The sequence below is a fragment of the Lonchura striata genome, chromosome 5, assembly GCF_046129695.1.
Source record: "Lonchura striata isolate bLonStr1 chromosome 5, bLonStr1.mat, whole genome shotgun sequence".
NCBI lineage: Eukaryota > Metazoa > Chordata > Aves > Passeriformes > Estrildidae > Lonchura > Lonchura striata.
This window is the reverse complement of record NC_134607.1, coordinates 36,377,614-36,401,828: the sequence shown is the minus strand read 5'-3', so window position 1 is coordinate 36,401,828 and position 24,215 is coordinate 36,377,614. Positions and strand designations below refer to the sequence as shown.

Genomic DNA, 24,215 nt, shown 5'->3' with positions numbered 1-24,215 from the left:
TCATGCTGTGACACAAGTTTATAGCAAACTTCATAGCAAAATGTCTGAATATACAGTACAGAGACAAACCTTGCAAAAACGTTTCTCTCTACCCAGAAATTTGTACACGTTAGCACTAAACATGTACGGAACTGATATCATATGCAACATTCTTTGGAATTAGATTTAAATTTCCTTCAGGCCCTGTCTTTTATACAGGAATAGCAGAAGGATAACTCCTCACTTGGATTACAGGAGCTCTCAGTGTTTGTCCCTCAGGCACATGCCCGAGGCTGGGCAGAGACCTGTGGAGAGGCATAAGCACCAGGAGCTGGAGAATAACTCCACCTGGGAATGTGGGTCACTGTAGGATGCCTTGATAGAAGTCAGTGCAGAAGTGAAGAACTGATGAAGTTGAATTCCTCATCATCCATAGCCCTGGTTTGATAGTGTTTTGAAACACATGACAGTCTTGTTGTCCAAAAAGGCCTCATAATTTGAACAGCTGTAAACATTTCTTTTAAAGTTAGCATTTTCACCGTGCCTTTGCAGTAACGAAATTAGAAGTAGGAACACCTTAGCTCATGTTAGAACTACTTCAAATTCAGAAAACCAGAGGTCTATAATTGAGAAAACAGAAACAAATCTGCAAACACATGATTAGCTTTGCAAATAGTATTTTTGATCTCTTTTTCAGTTCTTTAGCTGCCTTTCAGCAAACAGCTGAATAACACCCCATCTATCCTAGGAAAAAATCTAACTTTGGCAAGTAAGCTGGAAACCATTTAATTTCCAGAGGCAGAACAGCAGGACAAACTGTTGCATTTATTCTGCCCAGAGCCAAGTCCATCACTGCACTACATAGACGATTCCTTCTCACAGATTCAGGAGAAGTCAGGAATCACACACTTTTCTTGTTCCCTTGCATGAACAAAAAGAAAGATACAGATGATTTCCATAAAAATAAAACAGTAGCAGGTAGAAATTTACCCATTAAGATCTGTCAATTGTAATTAGTGGCAAGTGTTATGGTTGATATTTAAAGCTTTTCCAGAACAGAAAGGACTAAATTCTTGACTTCAGATCTTCAGAGGGTTACTATCAGGTGTTTATGGAGACTTTATTAAAAATTTCTAAGACTCAAGCTGTAACAGTTTAGGATGCAATCAGGTGAACTCTTACTGAAAGGGAAGTGATGTTGATTTTACAAACCGAAAGTAAAGAAGTCTTTATGATCTATACTCAAGAGCTGATGACCAGGAATGGAAGACAGTGCCTTCTGCAGAAGGCAGTACTGCTTTTCTACAACCTGATGGATCCTCGCTCAACCCAACTTCAAGTAACCAGTTTATATGCTTGAACAAGGAGCTTAAGTACCCAGCTCAGGCTCCAGAGGACAGCTAACAGGTGCTCTAAGGTTATTAAAGAGACATAAGGGATTTGTCCGCTTGACCTTTGGCACAGGGAAGCAAAACAAAACAAAACAAAAAAGTAATGCCCTCAATCACAGGAAAAGTCATCCTAGAACAGAGACCATACCAGTCTTCCTCTGGAAATATTTACTTCTCCTTGCTAATGAGCAGTGGAGCACTTCATGTCACTAGCATAGATTCGGGTATCTGGTTTTTGAACATCTGCATTTAAATGGGATGACTCCTACCTCTGGCTCCCATATTAGCACCTTAAGTTGGATATCTGAAGTCAGGTGGTGTGAGAACCCTCTGTCGTTATTGACAACAGCCACCTCTTGATTCCCTGGTAGAGCTGCAATCACAGCATTTACTCACAGAAGACCCAAAGGCATTAAGTCTTCATAGGATATAATTTATCTCTTATTTCTTAATCCCCTTCTCACATTATGGAAGGGGACAGAGAAAGGGAAAGTGGTGTGGGAGGTGGTGCCTTGCTAAACAACATTGTGTAATACATACTAATGAAGAAAATTAGTGGCTGCCACCTATAGATCTGAGAAAATCACCATTTTGAAACTGGTGGGTACAAATTGCTTTGGCTGTTGCTTTGACTCATTATTTATTTCAAGAGCTACTGATGGGTATCAGTGTTAGCAGATTCTCTAACTTGGCTGGCTAAAAAGCTCAAATGGCATTAGAAAAAGCCATGATGGCAAAGACTTAAAGCGCTACATACTATTTGCATGTATTTAAATAAAAAGTTATATTTCAGACAAATACCGACTACTCTCTAACACTTTATTAAAATACTGATGGAAACAGAAAAAAGTAACCTGTATGTCTACTGAATTGAACACATATATGCAAACAAATCACCACAAATTGTACTGTGTTTAGCCACTTGCTTGTTTCACCTCTAATTTTCTGAACTTGAGAAAATGGCATAAAAAAAAGCTATGCAGCTTTTATGACTGAAGGAAAGGATTTCTAGAGTTCCATCCAGCTCTGGAAGGATTAAAACAGGACCCTGTGGCTGGGAGAAAAGACTTAAGGAATACTGAAGATTCCCTCTTCTCCTAAGGGAATAAACCATTCAAACAAACTTTGCTTGTGGTTTTAATAGATAATGAACTCACTGGTCCAGCTCTGTACTCAGAACTTCACAGATACAAGATCTTAGGTGCACCAAGGACTTCAGATAACATGGAAGCAACGCAACACTTGTATTCCTATTTTTTATCTAAGGATTATTTTCTTTGTTAAATTCCTTGTGTTTTGTTTTGCTTTGTTTTCTTCAGAGTAGCTTTTCAAAACAGAAACTACTAAGAGCCTGGAAAATTCAGAATCACATAACAGGTGACGGAAAAATGCTCACTGCACTTTTTATTACATATATAAATTAACTTCTGGGAATGTATGCTCAAAGATCACCAGTTAAGATATCTAATGCTGAAAGTAACACTGAATATTTTTCAAACTCACTTCAGAACACACCATCTGAGAAGTATCAGAGCATTAGAGGGTTGTCTGATTTCCTTGTTTTCCATGGCAAATTTCCACCGATGGCAGTAGAGAACTGAGGCAGGGCACAAGATGTAAAAGCAAATAAAACTAAAGCTTTTTGGTAGTTACTTACATACAGTAGCTATATATTCTGGGTTTTTTTGGCTCAGTGACCCCACCACATAATTTCAAGCGCATGTAAATTGACTGGAGTATTAGCTTGGCTCCTTTCCTGTATTTAAACTGTACAGTGAACATAAATGACAGATCAGCATAGTGTAACAGTCACAGGAGCTCTTGTCCATCAAACTGGTGTCTCTAAACAAAGGCTGCCTTAAATAAGACATATCAACATGGGACCTGTCTCCAAAATGCATGGTCATATTAAATAAGTCTCTTATGTATGTATAGGTTACAAAATTCAAAATATCATAGTTCTCACCTCTTCTGTTTAAGATTGCAGTTTCTTACTGTTGCATATACTGTAGCTGCTCCAAAAGCTGAATAAAGTGAGTAGAGCAGACTTTTTCAGAGAAAAATAGTCACAGAAAAAGTTTTAAGTATGGTAAGTGAGGAAGTTCACAAAGCTCTCACTTCATTTGCTCTTTGGTTGCTGATTAGGATTTGACAAGTTTGAAGCCCTGTCCTGTATCCAGCACTGTGGGAAGAAACCAGCTCATTTTCAATCTTTTTAAGCACCTAAAGCACGATTTACAGACCCAGAACAGATTGAGACCACAAAACCAGTTTGCCAAATGTACTAATGGATAGGTAATGTGTGGGAAGTACATCATCCAGTGTTTGGCAACATCACTTCCCGTTGGCAAATGCAAAGTGTAGTCGCTCCAGTGCTTTGACACGCCATACACCGCTTTCACCGTGCGGCCCTTTTCAGACCAGCTGATGCTGCTGTCAGGGTTACAGTTGTACTCAACCCATTGTCTGGTGAAGTCACCAAGCTGTGGAGGGTCTGCTTCCTCGATGTCTACAACTCTGGCCATTTCTGCTCCTTGCACAGCAACATACTGGTCATTTACTTTTCTTACTTCTTTAACCCAAGGCTGAGAGTTCTCACAGTCTAAAACAATGATCAGTCGAGAACAAAAGGTGCCGTTCTTTTCTCTCCACCACTCCAACAGTGTGTCAAGTCGTAAAGCATCACCCCCTGCCACAAGGACAAAAAGATTTAATATCAGGATGAAGAAACAGAAACTTCTGCAGAACTTTAACTGTTTTGACTGGTTCTAAGAATCCCTTACTTTAACAATTTGGACAGATATAACAGATGTTTTCAATTCATCCTTTCTGTCTGTAAATATTGCATATCTCCACAGAGGTATTAACAGACTTACTGTGGCAGATGAAGCCATTAACTTACCCTTGATTAGAAAGAAAACCTACCAACAATAACAAATAAAGGAATTCCTATACAGAGTGAAAGAAATTAGAGTCAATTGATGCAATCTGGAAAATACAGATTAACAGGGAAAAAATTTGAAATAAAATTTATTTTTTATTATTAAATTAAATTATTAAATATTTTAATTATTAAATCTGAATAATTTTAGGAACAGGAATAGAACTCTTTTTAAATATGTTTTTATAAATATTAAAAAAGGCTCCTCTAAGAGATGAACTTAGAAGAAAATACATTTTCAAACAGTGGGAATGAAGAGATTCTCTCTATAGAGACAGCTGTTTTCAGAGCTTCAAGCAAACTGGTATTGATTTACAACTCAATGAAACAAAAATCTCATTGGAATTTTTCCACAGTATTTTTTTCTTGTCAGGTCAAAAGACCCTTGCAACTAGTGTCCAACTTCTCATGTTCTGTCTCAGCTCCTGTTCCAACAGCACTTTGAAAGAGGGTATTGTAATTAAAACTGAAATGTTATCTATAGTAGGAAGTCCTTCTGCTTAAGTGTACTAGATGCTGCAGGATCTATGTAACTTGGAAAGGCAGAATACTTACTCAGGTACTTAATGACAACATCTTGCAAACAAGTGAATAACTCTCCATTGTCTCCCCAGTGATACTAAAGTAAAGAACTGGTATGCCTCAGCTCTGGCTAGTTGAAGCTATGATACAGGTTTATAACAAAAACAATTAAGTTTCAAAATGTCAACTTAAAAAAATGAGGAAGAAAGGAATTTAAAATAACACATTTTTAATTCCAGAGTGATTTTTCATTAAGCAATATAATTAAGCAGTGTTTTTAAATGTTAGCTGCATATTTCAGCACTTACAGTTGTATCTGTAAGCGGTGACAAAAAAGTGCTTCAAATTAATATCTCAGAATTAAAGCATTGTGCATGCTATTCTAGTCAAAGTAAAAGCAAAATTACAGAGCTGCACATTTCTCCAAGAAAATGAAAACCTGGAAAATTTAGTACCAAAGAAAATCTCTGGGATACAAACCTAAAGTAAGGACTTGTCTTGGTACATGATCCTCAAATTGCTGTAGTTATTTACAGCAGAAACTTACATAGAAGTAGTTTTCCTTCTCTAGGTACATCTTCTGTGTGAATTATCTTAAAATTTCTTTATTTGTTCACATTTTAAAGGCCTATAAATAAACTTTATTAAAGTGTAGCTATGTAGGAGTGCAGATGATTTCAAAACAGCATTGGATGGACTCACCCAAAGAAAACCATCTCATACTTCACACAGATACAAGCAAACACACGCTTGGCTTCCAAACCTGTGGACCTTAAGCACATGAACTTATCACCCAGCACAAGGTTTAGTCACCAAGCTGTGTAAGAAATGCAGGTGTCTGGCCACCTCCAGCTCTCTGGCAGGTTTAGCAGGATAACTAGTACGTCAACAGTTTGAGGGATAGAGACAAAGCTTTATTAGCCCAGCTCATGCCTTTGTCTTCACTCAGACAACATGACCCAGGTCATTTGACTGCTCATACTTCATGCATGACTAGTTAACAGTTTCTTTTATACACCACTGTGCTATATCTCAGCTTCCAACAACAGAGAAACATCACTATTGAATTAATTAATTCAGTAAGCCTCTTTACTGAATATGTCATTACAAAGCAAAGACTACAACTGCTACTACTGTGATGTACCATGGCATAAGCCAGCAGTGGGAAACTACTTTTTTAATCAGATGAATGTTTTTTTTTTTCATTGTTGTCATCTCTTTTCATCCCCTTTACAGGTCAGAGGATAGTACACATTACTGGAACTGATAGCCAAGGTTCCAACTGTCACAAAATGCCAGTGTCCAATACAAGGGGCACAATTACAGCCTTTATACTGTCAGTTCATACTTTCAAGTTACATGCAGGAGCAGTGATATCTGGAAGGAGGATCACGTTACACTACACCATTTAACTAAAATTAATCACAAAGAAAGCATGCAAGACCTATAACAGTTGCCTGTTCTCCTTTATGTGACTATACACGTATCCGTGTAGAAGCTGAAGGTATGTTTGGACAGAGAACTGAAAAGGAACTTTGTAAGGAAGTTGAACTCCACCTCATTTACACACTGTATCTTTCAGCACTTAAAGTTTTAACAGTTACCTTGGCCTTTCTCCTAAAAGCTAGACATTAATTTAGGTTACAGCTACCGGCACACTACAGAGAGACCTGAGCTCCACAGACACACTACAGGGTGGCTAGATGTAGTAAGCCAGGACTGGGGAGGAAGCTGTCAAATTTTTGCAGCAACGTTTGGCTCTACACATGCAGGAAAGCTGACTTTATCTATGCTGCTGGCTGGAGCACAGGTGGGAGGTGGAGTTTTGCTGATAGTCTGCTCCACACAAGGTGTAGACACACTCAGCAATTGCACAGGGTGGCAGCTGCTTTTATGGACAAACCAGCCTCTTCTCAGATAAGTAATTTGGCCACCCTACATACACTGTAGCTCACCACTTGCACTAAGGTCACAGTAAAAGCTGTGGCTTTTTAAAATCTCTGATACAGCTAAAGCCCTTGAGAGAAAATACACACTGCTCTTCAGCATGTCTAAAGGATGAAGGATGGAGCTGCACCAAAACCGGTATAGAGCCTCCAGATGGAAACTGACCTGTGCCTGAACATTTACCCATACATTGAAGGGCATGCCCTACTGAAGGGTACATGCACTTGGAGAGACACTGCTGACAAAGAGCCCGGAGCTCACAGGCAAAGTGCTATCCAAGAGAATTTATTCTATTCCAGGAAGAAAAAAGTTACAAATTTTCAATGTATTTTCTACGAGATTCCTGTTCTGAACACAGTGACCTCAGCTCCCTACTGCAGCAGAGCAGGGCTAAACCTTGCAATGATTTGACAACTTCATTAAGTTTACCAAACAAATGGGCCAAGAGAGGGAGAAATGATCAAGTTTGTGCAATATGAGAAGGCATTAAACTGGCCCTTTAAATAGAGGTTTACAATCTTGAGGCTACACTATGCCCACAATCATTCCCAAAGTCCATAATGTCAGCAAATCATACCTGTTTTTATGATACAAGGTTTGTTATATGTTTGAAGACCCGATTTTGTAGTGTGAATTGTGTATCTGCCTCCTGTTTCTATTACTGATTCTTTAAAAAAAAAAAAGCACATCTTAAAGACATAATTGCAGGTCTTCATGACAGTCTAACTGACACAGTGTCACAGAACACTGTAATTCCCTCCGTCATGTCCAAGGAATGAAAAAAGATTATGCTTGTTCATGACAGTGAACAACTATAACTCAAAATACAGGGAAAAATCTGTCTTTAGAGCAGGAGTGTGTAATTTCCACTTTTAATTCCATGCAGGCAAAAAAGCAATCTTTAAAGTTAACTTGTTGAATACAAAAGTCATGTGTGAGGAAAATCAGGGGAATATGAAACTGCATTTAAACTTGAAAGAATACATTTGGAGTCAACAAAATAAGACAATTTTGAGAATAAGTGGAAGACTAGTTAGCTGTAAAAGGATTTTTATCAAAGTCAGTAAATACTAAAATGACATAAAGTTCATGAAGTAACATACCTGACTATCATACAATGCAAGGAATGAGCTACCTCTTAACAATAACTTACCTGCATACCAAAGGGGCTTCTGCCTTTCTCCATTCTCTCCACCAGCAGAGGTAGTCAGATTGCAACCTGGCTTATTTTCTCAATTTCTTGTAGCCTCTGAATCTCTTAACAGTCATGCTTGATAATACTACTATCTTTTCCTTTCTTCCCTCCCTGCTAGGAAGTTGTATAAAACTGTTTTCCAAAGACTGATGGTTCTTTGTCATCAACAATATAGTAAGTAAGTACATTCAAAGTTTTGCAATATAGTATGATTTCCTACAGAATTAATGAATTTACTCGAAGAGGTTATCAGTAGCTAAAACAATCAACAAAAGAAAATCCCCAGATTACTTACCTGCAAGTGCCCATTCACCAGTGCCATGTGAGTGACCACTGTAATACAGAATGTAGGTATCATGTCTGGGTCCATCTGCAGTCCGAAGTTCAAGAAAAGACTTGATCTTGGAGTGAAGGGTATCAAAGGTCAGCCCACTTGTAGAGTAGTCACAACCATATGTCTCAATCATGTGATAAGCAAAAAATCTTTGGATGGCATTAAGCATGCCAGTAGACCTCAGATTTAACTCTTGGACATGGTCAGGTGGAAGAAGAGTTGGTTGGCCATCAGGACTAAAGAGAAGGAAAAGAGCTAATGATTATGGCTGATAATTATTTAATGCTTAGTGGACTTCTAGTAGCTGGTGATTTTTTTCCCCTGTGCATATTTTGTCTGCTATGAAGTAGCACTGTTCTAAATTCAAATTTACTTTACTCAAATTACTGTATTTGAGTGAGGGGCCACTATCTCCCTTCTGTCACACTTCAATTCCAAACATAGTCCTTATTCAGCCCTACGCTACTCCTGCAACTAAGAGACAGACAGAGAGAAGGAAGCTGTGACAGGAAGAAGGGAGGCTCCAACAATTTCATGAAGTCCCACTGAGGAGCACTGCCTTCACATAGGCACTTTTTCATTAACAGCTGGAAAGAAGCACAGAGAATATGAGTGCTAATCTGCACAAACCATAATGCAAACTAGTTTCCTATAACAGACGAAAGAGAAGTCCACATACACACTTTGCTCAGATACTCTGAAACATGGAACTCACACAAATACAGTAATTCTTTCTTATTTGTGTTGTTCAGATGCTGTTCTTTCAGCATAAGAAATGTGTTTCAGATAACAGTATTCACAACTTAGAAAATCAAAGTTTTAAGAAAGTTACAAACTAGACCTGGAACAAACCATGTATGTGTATTTATGTCTACACAGACATGACTATGCATATATAAGAAAAATAAAAAGGAGTCCCTGGGTTCCAAAATGAATTTTATTTGTATTGTTATCTATATTTTATAAAAAATATAGATAAATATATAATAAATAAACCCAAATATATACAGTATCTAAACCACCAAATAAAAATACACTTTTTATTTTAGGTGTACACAGCTATTCATTAATCATAATAATAGGAAATTTGGTCTTGCAAGACACCCAGTTAGGGAAATGCTCTTCAGAATATATTTTCAGAAAGAGAAAAGCATTCATCACTCTTCAGCTGATGTAATAAGGGTAATGATGAAGAACATGACTGACAGCTGGGCCAAATTGGCCTAATTTGTGCTCAGTTACAGACATGGAGAGGTTTTGTGAGTGAAAATATGGAGACAAGTCTTACTCTACTAATACAAAACATGACATTATGGTTTTTTTTTTCCCTATATATGGATATAAGTATGTATTCTTCATGTATTTTGTTTACAAGTCAGTGTATAAAGCTATCTAGTCTCCTTACTGGTCTAGCTAACTAAATTTTTCACCTTTTCAGCTGTCTAGGGCTTTTATGAAAATTCATATTCCACTGGTATAGCTACATTGAATAGCTAATCATTAGTGTTGGTATCAGCAAGTGAAGACTGTGTCCATCACTGCAACAGTCAAGCTTTGTTATTAAGGAAGTTTAGTTCTGTCAGGTCCTAAACAGTTGCTCAAGAGTATCTCATTTGCTCAAAATTAGAGGGAACTGCCTGTGCCAAAATAATATAATACAAGGAAAGAATTAAATTGTTACCATAGAAACAAAATAAATTTATTTTTTTGTAATGTAAATTTTGAAAATCTGTTTTTCAAATCTGTAACAATAATTGAAAAGTATTTTTTAAGGGTGCACAGCTAAAAGACTGTAAATCAGAAGCTCAGAAAATTTGTTCTTTACAATATTTAAGATACAGTTATCTTAGATCAGCATACTATCTTTGGTTTCTTTGATGTTAAATCCTTCCTTAGCCACTAAATCCATTACACACACTGAAGCTGTGAAGTTTTCATATATTGGGCAGTTCTAATTTGAAGCCTCTCATTTCAACTTACTATTCTATTTCTCTTGTGACTTGAAGAGATGATTTATATAGCTCTTGTTTATCATTTACAAAAAAATGTGCACACACTGATTTTAATTTTATGGCAAAAGCACCATTTACAAGTTTAAAGCTTCTAAGAAAAACACACAAATGGGCAAATAATAATAGTACAATCCCCTTACAAATAATGCATTTCTCATATGGTAACATTTATGTTGGAACAAAAACCAGCTTCAAATTCTCAACACCAATACATGACATGTAGTCCATTTGCAAATCTAATTTTAATGAACTTTAACTGTAGACACTACATCATTTAACTGAATTCAAAATGATTTTGAACTGATCTGTTTGGTTTATTAAATCCTCTCATGTAAGATATCTGGTTTCAGTGAAATGCCCCAATCCTCCCTTGTGTGAGATAGGAACTGTGATACCTGCCTAAGCACAGCTGGTCTGTATTCATCAGCTTTCTAAAAGCAAATTACCTAGACAGAAATGTGGAGTTCCTCATTCCAGGGTGAGAAAAAGGAGAAATAGAAAATCTGCCTATAATTTCAATCTGTATTTAATTGTTGAAAAATCTAAGCAACAGCATTGTATTGTCTCCATGAACAAACAATACATTTACACACTGTGAAACTAAAATGGACAGGAACTATACCTGCAAAAGTTGGTGGGAATCACAACAGCATACCCGACACATGTTCCTCCCAAGCAGTTTCCCAGTTCATGGAAAAGCCCATGAGCCATGGACTCCAAAGGCAGAACAATCAGAAATGCACTCATGAAGATCCCATTGGTTGGCTAAAAAGAAAATTAAGAGATTTAGGCATTGTATGAAAATTCCTTTGTTTGATCCCACATAATTGGGTCCTGAAACATGCAAAGTATTACTGGTAACGTATATTTATTTTTCCATGCATTACATGGTGAATTACTGTAAAAACAAATGAAAAGTTTGAGGAGAAGGTGGCTGGTAAGCAAGGATCACTCTTCTGAAAACACTCTTTTGTAACACTCTTTTGAAAACACTCACAGCATAGAACTTAGCTGTAAAAATTGTGATCATATCTTAGTTTTACCAATTGAGGCAAAAAAATCAAATGCCACAAAACTAATTGTGTGCACAAAATAAGATGATCTGTAAGCATCTGCAGGGTTAGGACTTAATCAGTGAGGTACAGAACAGATATTATGTATATAGCATCAGATGACAGCACACTGTATTGCATCCACCCCTGGAGGTATTTAAAAAACCTGTACATGTGACACCCTGGGAGGTGGTTTAGTGGTGGACTTGACAATGCTGGGTTAATGGCTGGATGTAATAATCGTAGAGGTCTTTTCCAACCTTAACCATTCTATGATCTTTAAAAATATACATTTACCTTGTGGAATACTATGTATCACACAAGAGATGAATTCTGAGAAAACTTGTGGACATTACTTCAATTAAAAAGACAATTATTTGTCAGTAACACAAATACCAGATGAATAAAGGAACATCCTCTATAGAACTTCATAGCATTCACAGAGCTAACCCCATATTAAGCTTTCCTGCTTCATAGGGAAAAAGCAGTTTTGGAAAATACTACACTCACTAGTACACAGCTGATTTCTGTAAAAAACAAAAAAAAAATGTCAACAGTTCCATCTCAGTCAATAGTACTAGCAAAATAAAAATGGATTTCTGCAATGCCAGATGTCTCTGAGAGGCAGAACAGATAAAGATTCATTTTAGTTATTTAAGCATGATGTGAATGGGTTTAATGAGGTATTAAATGCTTAGAAAAGATAAAAACAGTATTATAATACACAGTTAAAGAAGAACTTTAATGTCCATGGTACTTTTTTTTTTTTTTTTTTGCTATAGGAAGTAAAGGAAGGCTGCAAAGGAAGTAAATTCATAGCTAGAAATTTGTATTGAGAAGAATCATATTGTTTCTGACCCCATCTATGTTTTGTTCTCTTGTACAAATCTACAATATTAATGTTGTTTATTTTTTTAAATCTTGATATTGCCTTACTGTGTAAGACTCACTGACTTGATGGGCACTGGTAGTTCAACTCAATACAAAGGCAACACTATTAATAATTTGGAAAGTATATTATACTGAAAAAAATGACACCTAAACCAACCCAGATCTTGTTGCCACATGGCACTAACTCAACTATATCCAGGTTTTAAACACAATTACTTATCCTGAAAGAAAGCTTTACTCATCTAGTGTGCTAAGAAAGAAGTTTGCTACCTGTCCTAGTTTTAAGAAGTGTCATATCCTACTTCTGATGGACTTATGTGTCCTTGAAATGGTAACAGCAAAACTTCTAATCCCAAATAAATACCAGAATCTGATATTAAACAATAACTAACTGACAGCATTATTTATTGACTCCCAGTATTAATTACCTGAAATCTCCGGAAAACAGGAAAGCTTAAAGCACTGTAACTAGTATGATACCACCTTAATTTGTTTTGTTGTTAATATGGAGAAAAGAAATCCTTTAACTAAAGAAATACAATTTCTGTTTCAAATATATCAGCAGCAAGTACTCCTTTTTGTTGCTCTGTTTCCCCAATGCATTCTGAAAATGACTCAGAGTGGCAGCAACAAAAACTTACAAGGCCCTGGTTAGACTTTTTTCCTGTAGAAACCTTATGAAGTATAAGACTTTGATAAAAAAGTGGAGTTTTCTAGCTACATTAATTTCAAGACTTAGAGACTTAGTTTTCCAACTATAGATTCCAGAAAGGTAATGTGTTTTAAGTTACAAAAAAAAAAGGGGAAATATTTTTGTGACAAGTTCAGCTTTTACACCACATATAAATATATTTTCTTGGACTTTGCTAGAGCAAACTACTCCTATATTGCATTAGTGTTTTGATCACAGTGAACATATTACAAAATAAAAAATACATTTGCCTGTAAAAACTAGAGCAATAACATCCAAAATAATTATTAAACAATTATTAAATAATAACTATTAAATTATTATAAACGATATAATTAAATAATAACTATTAAATAATTAATAAAGTATTACATTACTTTATATGAATTTTATTGTAGTCTTATTACAACAATGCCATCTTGTTCTAAATACTCTCTGCACTTCCCCAATCCCCTAAACACATGCAACTAATTAAACCCACAGCATTCTGCCACAACACAAATTGAAATTATCACGAAGACTCACTGAATTTAACTCCTAAAGAATATTTACATTTAATTATTGAAAATGCTTGTACTAATATAATGATACTGGCAAAGAAAATTCCCAAGTGCTTGTAAGGATCTCACACAGAAATGCTAAGGATCATCTTGGTGATCCATCTTGCTCTGTATCCTGCTTTGAGTTTGTACCAAATATTACAACAGGAATGGGAAATAAGCTCTATAGTGTTATGAATCAACCAAGCTCCATCTAAGGTTTCAGCTGTGTTGTCTTTTAGTGGCCATCTTATGCTATGGAATAGGAAAAAGTTGGATATTTTACATTTGTAGACATCCATCTAATGTAAAGATGCTGGCACTTGCTGTCAGCACTTTTTCAACAGTTTTGATTTAGAAGAAATATGTCACAAATGTAAAAATGCCAAATGCTGATTAGAACAAATCTATAGGAGGATAATAAAATATCATAATCCAGCACTGCAAAAAAGTGACTGGTAGCATTTTAAAATACCTAAAGAATAAGAACTTCAAATAGCAAAAAATATCTGATTTAGTTATTGCAGTAAAACTGAAGATAGGTTCCTCCCTCAAGATAAACAGCTAAAATTCCAGATGGAAACTGTCAGTGCTTTATTAAATCCCAAAGATTTGATGACTGGTCGTTAATGGAGCAGATGGCCATGGATGCACAGGCAGAGCCAGAAAGGGATTTTGTTATTTCACGTGTTCAACCCATTTTCATTGTTTTTGACTGTGCTAGCAATGCGAGCCTGCAGCACGTCCCTGAACTCCAAGTGCCCACTGACTGCAGACTGCTCAAAAAGCAAGCACAAGACAGGGACCATCTAGGCAAACCTACTGAAAAAAACCATGAGAAATTATTTTATCTTGTAATCTTTGGTTGTTTTTTTTTTTTTTTTTTGCCTTTGTCTCTCTTGTTCTAAATGAATTAACAATTAAGTCTCATTTCAAATGACACAGAAAAGGTAAAAGAAAAAAATCTACTTCTTACCTCTGATGACTGAAATGACAGACTATAAAAGAGTGGTGAGATTTCACTAGTAGACTATCTTTCCACTTTCTCTTTTTTTGAGCACTGTTTTTTGTTAAGTGCAACAGTTAGAACACCAGAAGAATTTAGAGGTATTTTACAGCCAAGATGTCATTTTATACTCATGGATAGAACAACTTTCATCCCAAAGAATAACCACTGTTTGAAGTAGAGTAACTCTGGAACTGTATTTAATAATGGATGTGTGACTGAAGAAAAAACCCCAAAGTGCATAAAATGTTAGTTTAAACTGGAAGCCTATAGAAGAGCCCTTCTGTTTAAAACAGAAATGAAATACTATACGTATGTCAACTAAGATGGTCACAGGATCACCGAATGTTTGGGGTTGGAAGGAGACTCAGGAAATCGTCTGGTCCAACCCACTGCTCACATAGCAGGGTGCCTGGGATTATATCTAACAGACCAATAACTGAGAAAGCTTACAGAGATGTCTTTGTGCATTTCCAAGCAAAAATACAGTCCTGCTTTCTGTTATCCAAACTGCATATTTACCTGCTTTTATACACAGACACACAAAGATACACAAATCTCCCCTAACAAAAGGAGTATAATAGAAGAACACCCTCTATGACAGAGAAGGCTCAGGAGAAAAAGGGTAACATGCTAACTAATCTACAAATTTTCAATGAATAACTTATTTCACATGAGGACAAGATATGTATATTACAGGTAGAAAAAAGCTTAAAGAAAAATTTGTAAAGCTACAAATCAGCTACATCAAAGCTATATCAGATACCAGAGGAAACAGTCTCATAACAAGTTACTGAATAGACCGTCTATGAAGATCAATAAATAATCATTTACTTCTGACTACTAGAACAGCAGTAGGAAAATCTAGGAAAGATTTTGCACAAAACAGTTGTCATAATCACTGGTAGATAGATTTAATGTGCTGTGTTTCCCATCCCTGACTCCTGTTGTAGCCATGGGAAAGCCTGTGCTTTTATCTACACGCATCTGTTCCAGCAAAACCACAAGAAGTTATCAGTTCAAAAGCATGATAAAAACTCTGATGTTTTTAAATATAAAAATGTGAATCATGAAACTAATGAAATTTTGACAGCAAGCTAAACACATAATAGATCTTTAGACTAACAATGAATACTTTCTGTTGTCACCAGAAATCCCCTTCAGGACTGAGGAGCTCTTGAAGTGGTGGTGACAGCAAGGTGTGCTGCTGCTGTGGATTTCAGCAGGCAACCTGAGGTAGCCCCTGGGACAGGACTGGACAGGTAGAGAGCTAAGGAGGGCTGAGCACACACCAAAGAGAGGAAGACAGGCAGCAAAAGGCACACGACAGAGGGTGAGTTTGAGAACAAATGCTAAGCAATGAGCAATGGGGACTTAGGATGCAGCTTAAGAGATGGTGGAACAGTAGGAAAAGAAGGAATAAAGTTATTAGAAAAGAAACTCAACAGAAAAGTATAACAGCAAAGCACAGGTATCAAAGGCAAATCAGCAAGAAGAGGAAAAACTGTCACTGATGAAAAGAAAGGGGGGAACTAAACATGACCAGACAGACAAATGAAAAAAGGCAGGAGTGGCATGGATATTTGAGAAAATATGGAAAGAGGCCAGAGGATGCAGCAGGGACTCTTGGGGGGAAGGTGGGGGGGTTGGGGAAAAGAAACAACAAAAAATGGCTCCAAACAAGCAAAGCCTAAGGAAGACTGGATTAAAAATAAAAGCCAGGGAGAAAAGTAGGGGTAAAGAGAAGGAGAAAGACTGGATATGATTTGCATTCAAGTTATTTAACCTGTGATGTTAATATAAGTATGGCTAAGTAAATATAGATGCTGCTATTTATACAGGCAACCCCACCAGAATAAAAACTACAAAATCATTAGCTCTCCCCCAAACAGTAAAGTACTCATACTTACAGTAAAGTTCTCATACATACAGTAAACTTATTTTGTCTCCTATAAATAATTCAAGTTAAATGGTACTGTCTATTTAAGTATGCGTACTCAAGCATGTAAGGAATACTATTATTTTACTAACCCATAAAATTCGCTAAAACCAAGAATAATGTACTGAATAATGTACTTCATTCCATTACTTTACCAGTTCTAACATAGTCAATTTTTCTCTTGGTAATACTAAATACAACCCTTCCAGGGATAATAATTCTCTTTGGCCGGTAATTCAGAAAACCTGTAGTTACCTTGGCATAGAGCACTTAACAAAATTTGTAAGTTTTTGAAAAAAAGAGTGCCTCAAATATTTCTTTTGAAGAAAGATCTTTGTCTGAAAATTACAAGCTCTTCATCTGTAAATTTTTCATCATTTTATTGGATTCTTGAAGAAGTAATATCTGAGTCATTTGCATGACTTCTGCTGGATCTTGTCCAATTCAAGGGCCTAATTACGACCAGGCACATGATTAATTGCTGAAATAAGCTGACACTAAAGACTCTATTGATCTGACTGAAATCACACAAATGTAAATGCAGGTGCTGAACATTTCCTGCAGATTCTGCAAAGAAAGTGTCACTAAATTTTTACCAACAAGACAAGATATCTTTCCTCTGCAGGTATAATAAGGATTATTCTCAGAAACAGACCATGCCCCAGGTGAAACATGCCCCACTGAAGAAAGAGCTCTTACTCCATTTTTTAATGCACCCAGCTTTAACACATTACTTTTACAGTTCTCCCCAAGCGCATACGCAAGTACCATAAACAGAGACTTCAAACCCTTGTCTTATTACAAAGGCTATGTTCCCCTTAAAGAAAGGTCCCTGACTGACAGGACTTTTAGCCTCAACATCTCTGCATCAGTAAGAAAACCACTGTCCCTGCTACAGCAAGTTAATTCATCTCACTTTAAAACCCTTTCCACAAAAGGAGATTTGGTATTTTTCTGGCAATTTTAATAAAACAGGATACTTCTAGATAGCAATTAACAGACAACTGGTGCTTTAGATCTTGACTTTTCATACACATGAGATTCATATGAAGCACAGATATTACAGTTATTAGAAATGTTAACAGGATATATATAGTGTGCCCACAAAACATTTCCTATGAAGGGAACACCCCCCCCCCCCCCGCCTTTCCACCACTCGATTTATGGCTACAACTGGGATTTTTTATAAACTATTGCTAATTATTTATAGCTGAGTGCTGGGAAGCACCTTTCCAAGGCTCAGATTTTTAGCAATTCTATTCATAGGAGGTCAAATGGCAGACCACAAAGTGATTTCAAGCCACCTCTCTTATCAAATGCACTATCATTAAACAAGCTTTCAGTAGTAAAGAAAGGTATAAACAAAAGAAAGGTATAAACAAAAAATCTCCCAAATAACATTCAACAGATTTGAAGTATAATTCACACATACTGAAATAACTACAGAAATCCCAAACTAATGTTGTAAAGACTGAAAAGCCTTAAATCTTGTATTTGCAAAAAATATTCTAAATAAGCTTTAGAAGAGCAAACACATTTTCAGGAACTGGAGACCAAGGAATACTTGGCATTCCTAAGAAACTCTAAGGAAAAGTATGTTAAAAATGTAAATATAAAAAAAATTTCCTTAATATAAGAATATATGAATGGCTGCATTAATCTGCACCAAAGGCCCATCCAAAAAATGTCTGGTCTCCAAAGAGGCCAAATAGATGCCTAGGAAAGATGTAAGGACAGAAAAAACTTTAACCACTAGAACTCAAGAACTTCCTGAGCTACACGTGTTTTTCAGATAGTACACAGACCCCAGTGAATTTTGTCCAGCTTCCTCCTGTGCCTCTTCAATCATGGGACACCACACATGGTGCACAGCCCTAAAGCTCTTCAATCATGGGGCACCACACATGATACAAAGTCCCAAAGCTCAGCACCACATGAGGAATTATTCCTACCTACCTGGCTCCAACCTGCTTCTTGCCAACTTGATTCCCTTCAACTTTTGCATAGAACAGATTGTTTATGATCAGGATTGTTTATTATCTCTACTTTTTTAGTTCTGTTTCCTTCTGTCCTTTCTTCAAGTCCAAACACAACTGAGTGCTGATAATCTTCCAAAAAAAAAAAAAAAAGCAAAACTATCCAGTGTTGCTTAGAGGCTAGTCTGTTAACCTCTCATGCTCTTCATGCAAAAAAAAAACCGAAACAAAACCCCAAACTAAACCAAACCAAGCCCAACATAGTTACAAAGTAACTGTTAATCTTCCACTAATTTCTTTAATACCATTCATCCACAAAGTTATTTAATCTGAGAAAATCTGCAGGATTAGAATTTCCACAGGAGTGGGCAGGAAATTATTCTGGAAACAGTACAAAGATGTTTCTGTATATATGAGATTCTGTAAAAGGATATTTTCTATACATTAATATGTGTTTGTAGTTTATCAAAGAGGTGAATGGACACAAAATTAATTGTTATTGTGTTTTATATCAACTTGAAAGAGAAAAGAGACTCTGAATGCTGCAAATATGACAACGCACCATGTGTCTTAACTTGGGCACTGAACAAACACCTTGAAAGAAATGTATGCTTTCTGCTATAGAAAAGACAACATCCTTAACTCATAAATGGAAAGAAAAGTTAAAGGACACTGTGTGATTTTAACGAATGGTCTTTCAGATATCATATCCTGGGGTGCATAACCAGATTTGAAAGTGAGACACTTAAAGCTCATGTTAAAACAATGATTTATCAGTTTATCAGCTGATCTCTGATTCCATGTAAATCAATTAAAAGCAAAGCTAAATTACTGAAAATTACATTATTTAATACATTTCAATCTAATTAAAATAGTCCACAACAAAAGCCCTAGATTTAGTGAGCATTACTAGGGTTTAACACAGTAATTTATTTTGAAAACAAACTTTATGGCACAATGAATTCAAAAGCAAAACAATTTCCCACATAGGTAAATGTAAAATACTTTGCTCATCTCTTTTGCCCTAGAAGCACTTACCTGTTCCCATGCTGCCAACATAAGGAAGCTGGTAAATTGCACTTGCTTTAACAGGTCACAGACCAGGCAGCTCAGTGTTAAGGGCAAAGCCCGTGACAATGAAACCACGCATTATAACTTTGAATTGCTAACCCACAGCACACCAGGAAATTTTTGGAATTTTATGGACCCAGCAATTCTCAGGATTATTGTCAAGAGGAGATCAAGATAAAGAGATTATTATTTACCTGCCAAGAGACTGCTCCCAAAACAGCAGTCGCAACAAGGCTGAAAAATACCAGCTGTTCTGAGATCAAACAGAAGTGACGCATTCCTTTGGATGCCATGACTCTGTCCAGGCTGTTGTTTTCTGCTCGGTGAGTATAGTACACTTTGTGGCAGTCATTTAGCTTTGTGTGAAATCCCCAAAGAGTTATAAAAAAAATCACATGACAGATCATCCAGAAAATTCCAAAAATAGAAAAACCAGGAATCACAAAATACCAGAGGTCCAAATCACGTAGTTTAAAGGCTGCAAGAATGAAAAAGATTAGTTCAATGACTCCAACTGAGATGACAGAAAGCCGCCTGCAAATTTTACCACGGTACAGGTAGGGCTTCCATCGCTCTGTAACTGAAAGTCCACTGAAGTAAACGTCGAGAAGGGGATCTGAAATGAGGCAGCTGAAGAAACAGGCCAAGGCAAAAGGGTTTGTGGGGATCTGCAGCGATGGAAAAAAGAGCAGGGATGTAATGGCTCCAAAAATTGCCAAATTTGGGATTGCCAAAAAAGACTTCATCCGTAAGTCAATAATCAGCATGGCCAAAGCCAAGACCAACAGAATAATACTCACAGATTTTTCTACCAGCATAGTTGTGCTGGCAATTGCAAATCCAACTAGCTCCAAAAATTCAACTGTTGTCAGCAGAGTTGGTCGATGATGGACACAACCACAAATCCTCTCAACTAAAGCACATAATATCCTTAAAACAATGGCAGAGAGAAGCAAATATTTTGTAGCTTCTTCTTTCACATCCATTTTGAAGGCAGAATTATTGAGAAAACAGAGAAGGCCAAGCAAAAAGCCAAACCAAAGATTGGAGAGACTCAAACTTGCTGTTTCCATTGAGAAATAGTAGTACAGTATGCTGGCAATTCCAAGAACAAAGAGCCCCAGAATAAATATTACCAAAATAAGTGCATCTGCAGTTTTTTCCCACCTGACATAAAGGCCCATGCAAATGGCAACCAGTAGGTTGATTCGAGCAAGATAGCCAAGGTATCTGACTGAAGAGTGCATGTTCACTTCTCTGTTTGCCTCTTCTAGCCTTGTCATTGCTGCATAGAGACAGTGACTAACACAGTACCGCAGTGACCTACACATGTAAACTGCAGTTAGGGGCTTCACCCACTTGACTGACAGTGAATATTCAGGTTTCATCCAACGAACACGATGCAATTGCTGCCTTCTGTAATATCATTTCAGTGACACTGGTCCAGAATCCTTGAAGTCCTGGAAGAGAATTAAGAGAAGTTTTAGTGGCAAAAAATTCCTTATAAACATATAGAGCATAAATATGACCCATCCCATCTCACAAAAGAAGTTTAATAACTAGAGTAAAAAAGCATATTAAAAAGCCCAATTAATTGTGAAAACCAATACAGAATGGGTTCTGCATAAACCTTATTTTGTAACCTGAATGAGAGGAACACAATCCTAGCCTTGGCAGTTCTACACAAAACTCATTGATTAGGCATCTGTATTAGATATTTATGGATATCCAAACCCCTTCTATGACAGCCACTTACTTCTAGAACATTGTATAATTACTTTAAAACACTATTTTATTTCACCATTACATTTGGTAAGTTCTCAATTTCTATTAAATCTTTTCAGCATGCTTTGCAAGACTGCTTTTAGCAGTCAGATAAGTATATGTTTTACAAAAAGATCTTCCCACTCAGTTAATGAGCTTAACCCACAGTAAAAAAGATATTATTATCTCCATTTCATAAAAGGAGACTGGACACACAGATATAACAACTGATTTGTCATGATTTTCAGAGAGTTCTCCTAATGTAAAATCAAAGCCTTCATTTGCACCCCTTCAAGACAGTTTCCCCTCTCCTCCAGAAACAAGAAAACAAACAAGCTGATCAGGATAAATATTACGTTTAGAACACAAGCACCTCTGACTCAGATCCATTTAACTGATGTGATTTTCTTTTTAGTATAGTTACAAACATCCAGTAGTATTTTTAAGGGGCATTTTGTAATGTTATGGGCAGAGTTTCCAACAAACAGAAAGACTTATACACAGCCTCTATAATTTTTGAAGTAATTAACTAATTGCCCATCTTACAGAGACTTCTGAAGAGTGACTGGCATGATAGAGAAAAGCTGGGGTGAGTGAACAAATGGGGAAACATGTCTGTTCCTACTGAAAGACACAAAATCTGCTTCGGTACAATTAGTGAAAAAGGATTTGCAAAATGACAGCTCAGTCTGTGAATGCAAATCTCTTCTTCCTGACCCCACCTGCTAGCCAATGAGCAAAAATGTGTACTCCAAAACCACACTAGTAAATATTAGCATTTTTAAACCAAAATACATGGTCAACTTTTTGTGAAGAGGAAAAGATGCATTTTATTGATTAATGTAGCCCATCACACAGCTATTACCAAATAAAAATAGCAATTCAATTTTAAAGAGAAATATCAATAACTGATTTGTTCTCTAAAACATAGCTATTTGCTAGTATTTTATGTCAGTACTTTGTTACCCAAGGACTGTTCAAACTCCTGGGGGGTGGGCAGCGCTCCTGTGTTTGTTTTAAACGAATGGCCTTAAGGTTTTCAGGTTGGACACGACTTACAGATCTCAGCAAATCACTTTTAGATTGCAAAAAGAACGTGGACACCCACTTTTAAGTATTTGTCAACTTCTGCAAATATAATTTCAAGGAAAACATGGAGCCTCATTAACATTTAGAGACCAAACTATTTAATAGCTTTCCTCTATGTAAAGAAATACTGCTCTCAATGTAGTTTTAACCCTAACCCTCTAAGAAAGTTGAGAACACAACCAAACCCCAAAGCTGGTTCAGTAGTTAAGGCCAGGCGAGATCTGTCTAAAATAGTGAATCCACTTCCCTTCACCTTTATTCTTGCAGTTTAGCACTTTTTTTTCTTTTTAAAGCAATTCTGTAGGAGTTTTTTTTAAAACAAGAAGTCTTTAGCTAACACATTAACCAACCAGACGTAACCCCCCGGTGAAGGGCGCGCTCCCGGCTGCAGCTGCGGGCCGGCCCGGCCAGGGAAGGTCAGCGCCGGCACGGTGCGAGGGGTCCCTGGGCAGCCTCCCGCGCCGCCATCTGTGCCGGCAGCCCCGCGCCCGCCCGCCCGGCTCGGCTCGGCTCGGCTCGGCTCGGCTCGGCCCGGCCCGCTCTCACCTCCCGGCCGCCGCAGCCTTCCCGCCCCCCGCGCCGCCCGCCGCCATCTCCGGCCCGCCGCTTCCCGCTACGGGCCGCGCCGAGGCTCAAACGCCGCCGCCACGGCGCGGCCCGATAGAATCGTGAAAAAGCCCAACCAACCAAGCAAGCGCCCGAACCAAGCCCATAAACACTGGTGCTGAGGCATGGAAGCCGGAAAACTGTGTTTAAATCGGGACTGCAAGGCAGACCGAGCCCTCCCCCTCCTGCGATCCGTGCGCTCCCTCGGCCTCGGAGTGCGTTTCTCCGCACGCGTGGTTGGAAACGCACACTTTGAACTGGCTCTCGCAGGCAGGTGAGCAGATAGCGCGGAGGTTCTGGATCATGGTAACCCCACGCCCCGGCCCAGAGAGACAAAACGAGGAGTTTGGATGGCAGTGCTGCGCAGGCATTCTGAACTGCAGGTGGGCTGGGCGGCTGCGGAGACAAAGCCTTAGTTCCTGTAATCCTCCATCGTAACCAGCACCTTCTGCCCCTAGCCAAGAAGCACTAGGGCAGCCTGAACATCTAAGCTTGCCCCCTCTGTCGTTCCTGACTCAATTATTCAGACGCAAAAGAACCTCAGACATCCTCCAAATTATTACACTTCTCCAAATATCAAATAAAACTGGCCCAAAGGCCTAAAATCACACGGGTTAAAAACAACAAACAAAACTAAATGAACCCCCCAAAGGAACAAACAAAAGCCCAAGAAATAAAAAGAACCCACAAGCAAAGAGGTTTTCCTTTAAAAAGCACTGCAGTAGAACACTCAGTTGCCTAGTGAGGGTCACATGCTTCAGATGCTTTACCAGCATTATGACAACACTTAATTGGTACTCTATTGATCCAACCATGATCTTGTTATACTCCTCAAACAACTATGGAAACTTCTGCTTGAATGTTTTACTTGGAGGGGAAAATAACCCACCTAAGTTTCTGTGCAAGTTCATGAAATGGACCCTTTCTAAAAAGACACCTTGCTTTTCTACAGGTTGAAAACAATTGAGGGAAACAGAAAGAGGAGGGAAAATGAGCAGAAAATCTGCTGCTGATGCATGGAGAGATGATTAAAAAGCCTTAGAATGAATGATCACGCTTGTGAAGCCAGTCAGGCAGTCTTCCTGAAACAGAATGAGGCAGAAAGGCTGTGCAGGAAGCAACACTGAGCACAGCTGTGAAATGCTATTTAGTCATCCCCACTCTCACTTAAGGGATCAGAATGTACCAGGTGCTATGTGCTATGAGTGCTAGGGACACACTTCAGTTCTGCTGAAACCCAGTCTTCCTAGAACTTGTATCTGAGCAGGAG

General features: G+C 37.7%; 1 protein-coding gene across 3 annotated transcripts; it reads right to left on the bottom strand.

Moving 5' to 3' along the window:
• Window positions 1–23,259, bottom strand: TMEM168 (transmembrane protein 168). 3 transcript variants are annotated; one of them, XM_021545249.3, is made up of 5 exons: window positions 23,195–23,259; window positions 19,681–20,946; window positions 10,944–11,086; window positions 8,271–8,545; window positions 1–4,059 (listed from the first exon to the last, which is right to left on the bottom strand). In XM_021545249.3, exons 2-5 carry the CDS (start codon window positions 20,872–20,874, stop codon window positions 3,512–3,514), a joined length of 2,160 nt encoding a protein of 719 aa, XP_021400924.1. In that variant the 5' UTR covers window positions 20,875–20,946; window positions 23,195–23,259; the 3' UTR covers window positions 1–3,511. The 3 variants fall into 3 exon arrangements, with proteins under 3 accessions (XP_021400924.1, XP_021400926.1, XP_021400925.1); XM_021545251.3 differs by lacking the exon at window positions 23,195–23,259 and adding an exon at window positions 23,027–23,149; XM_021545250.3 differs by lacking the exon at window positions 23,195–23,259 and adding an exon at window positions 22,886–22,951.
• Window positions 23,260–24,215: the final 956 nt, after the last annotated feature.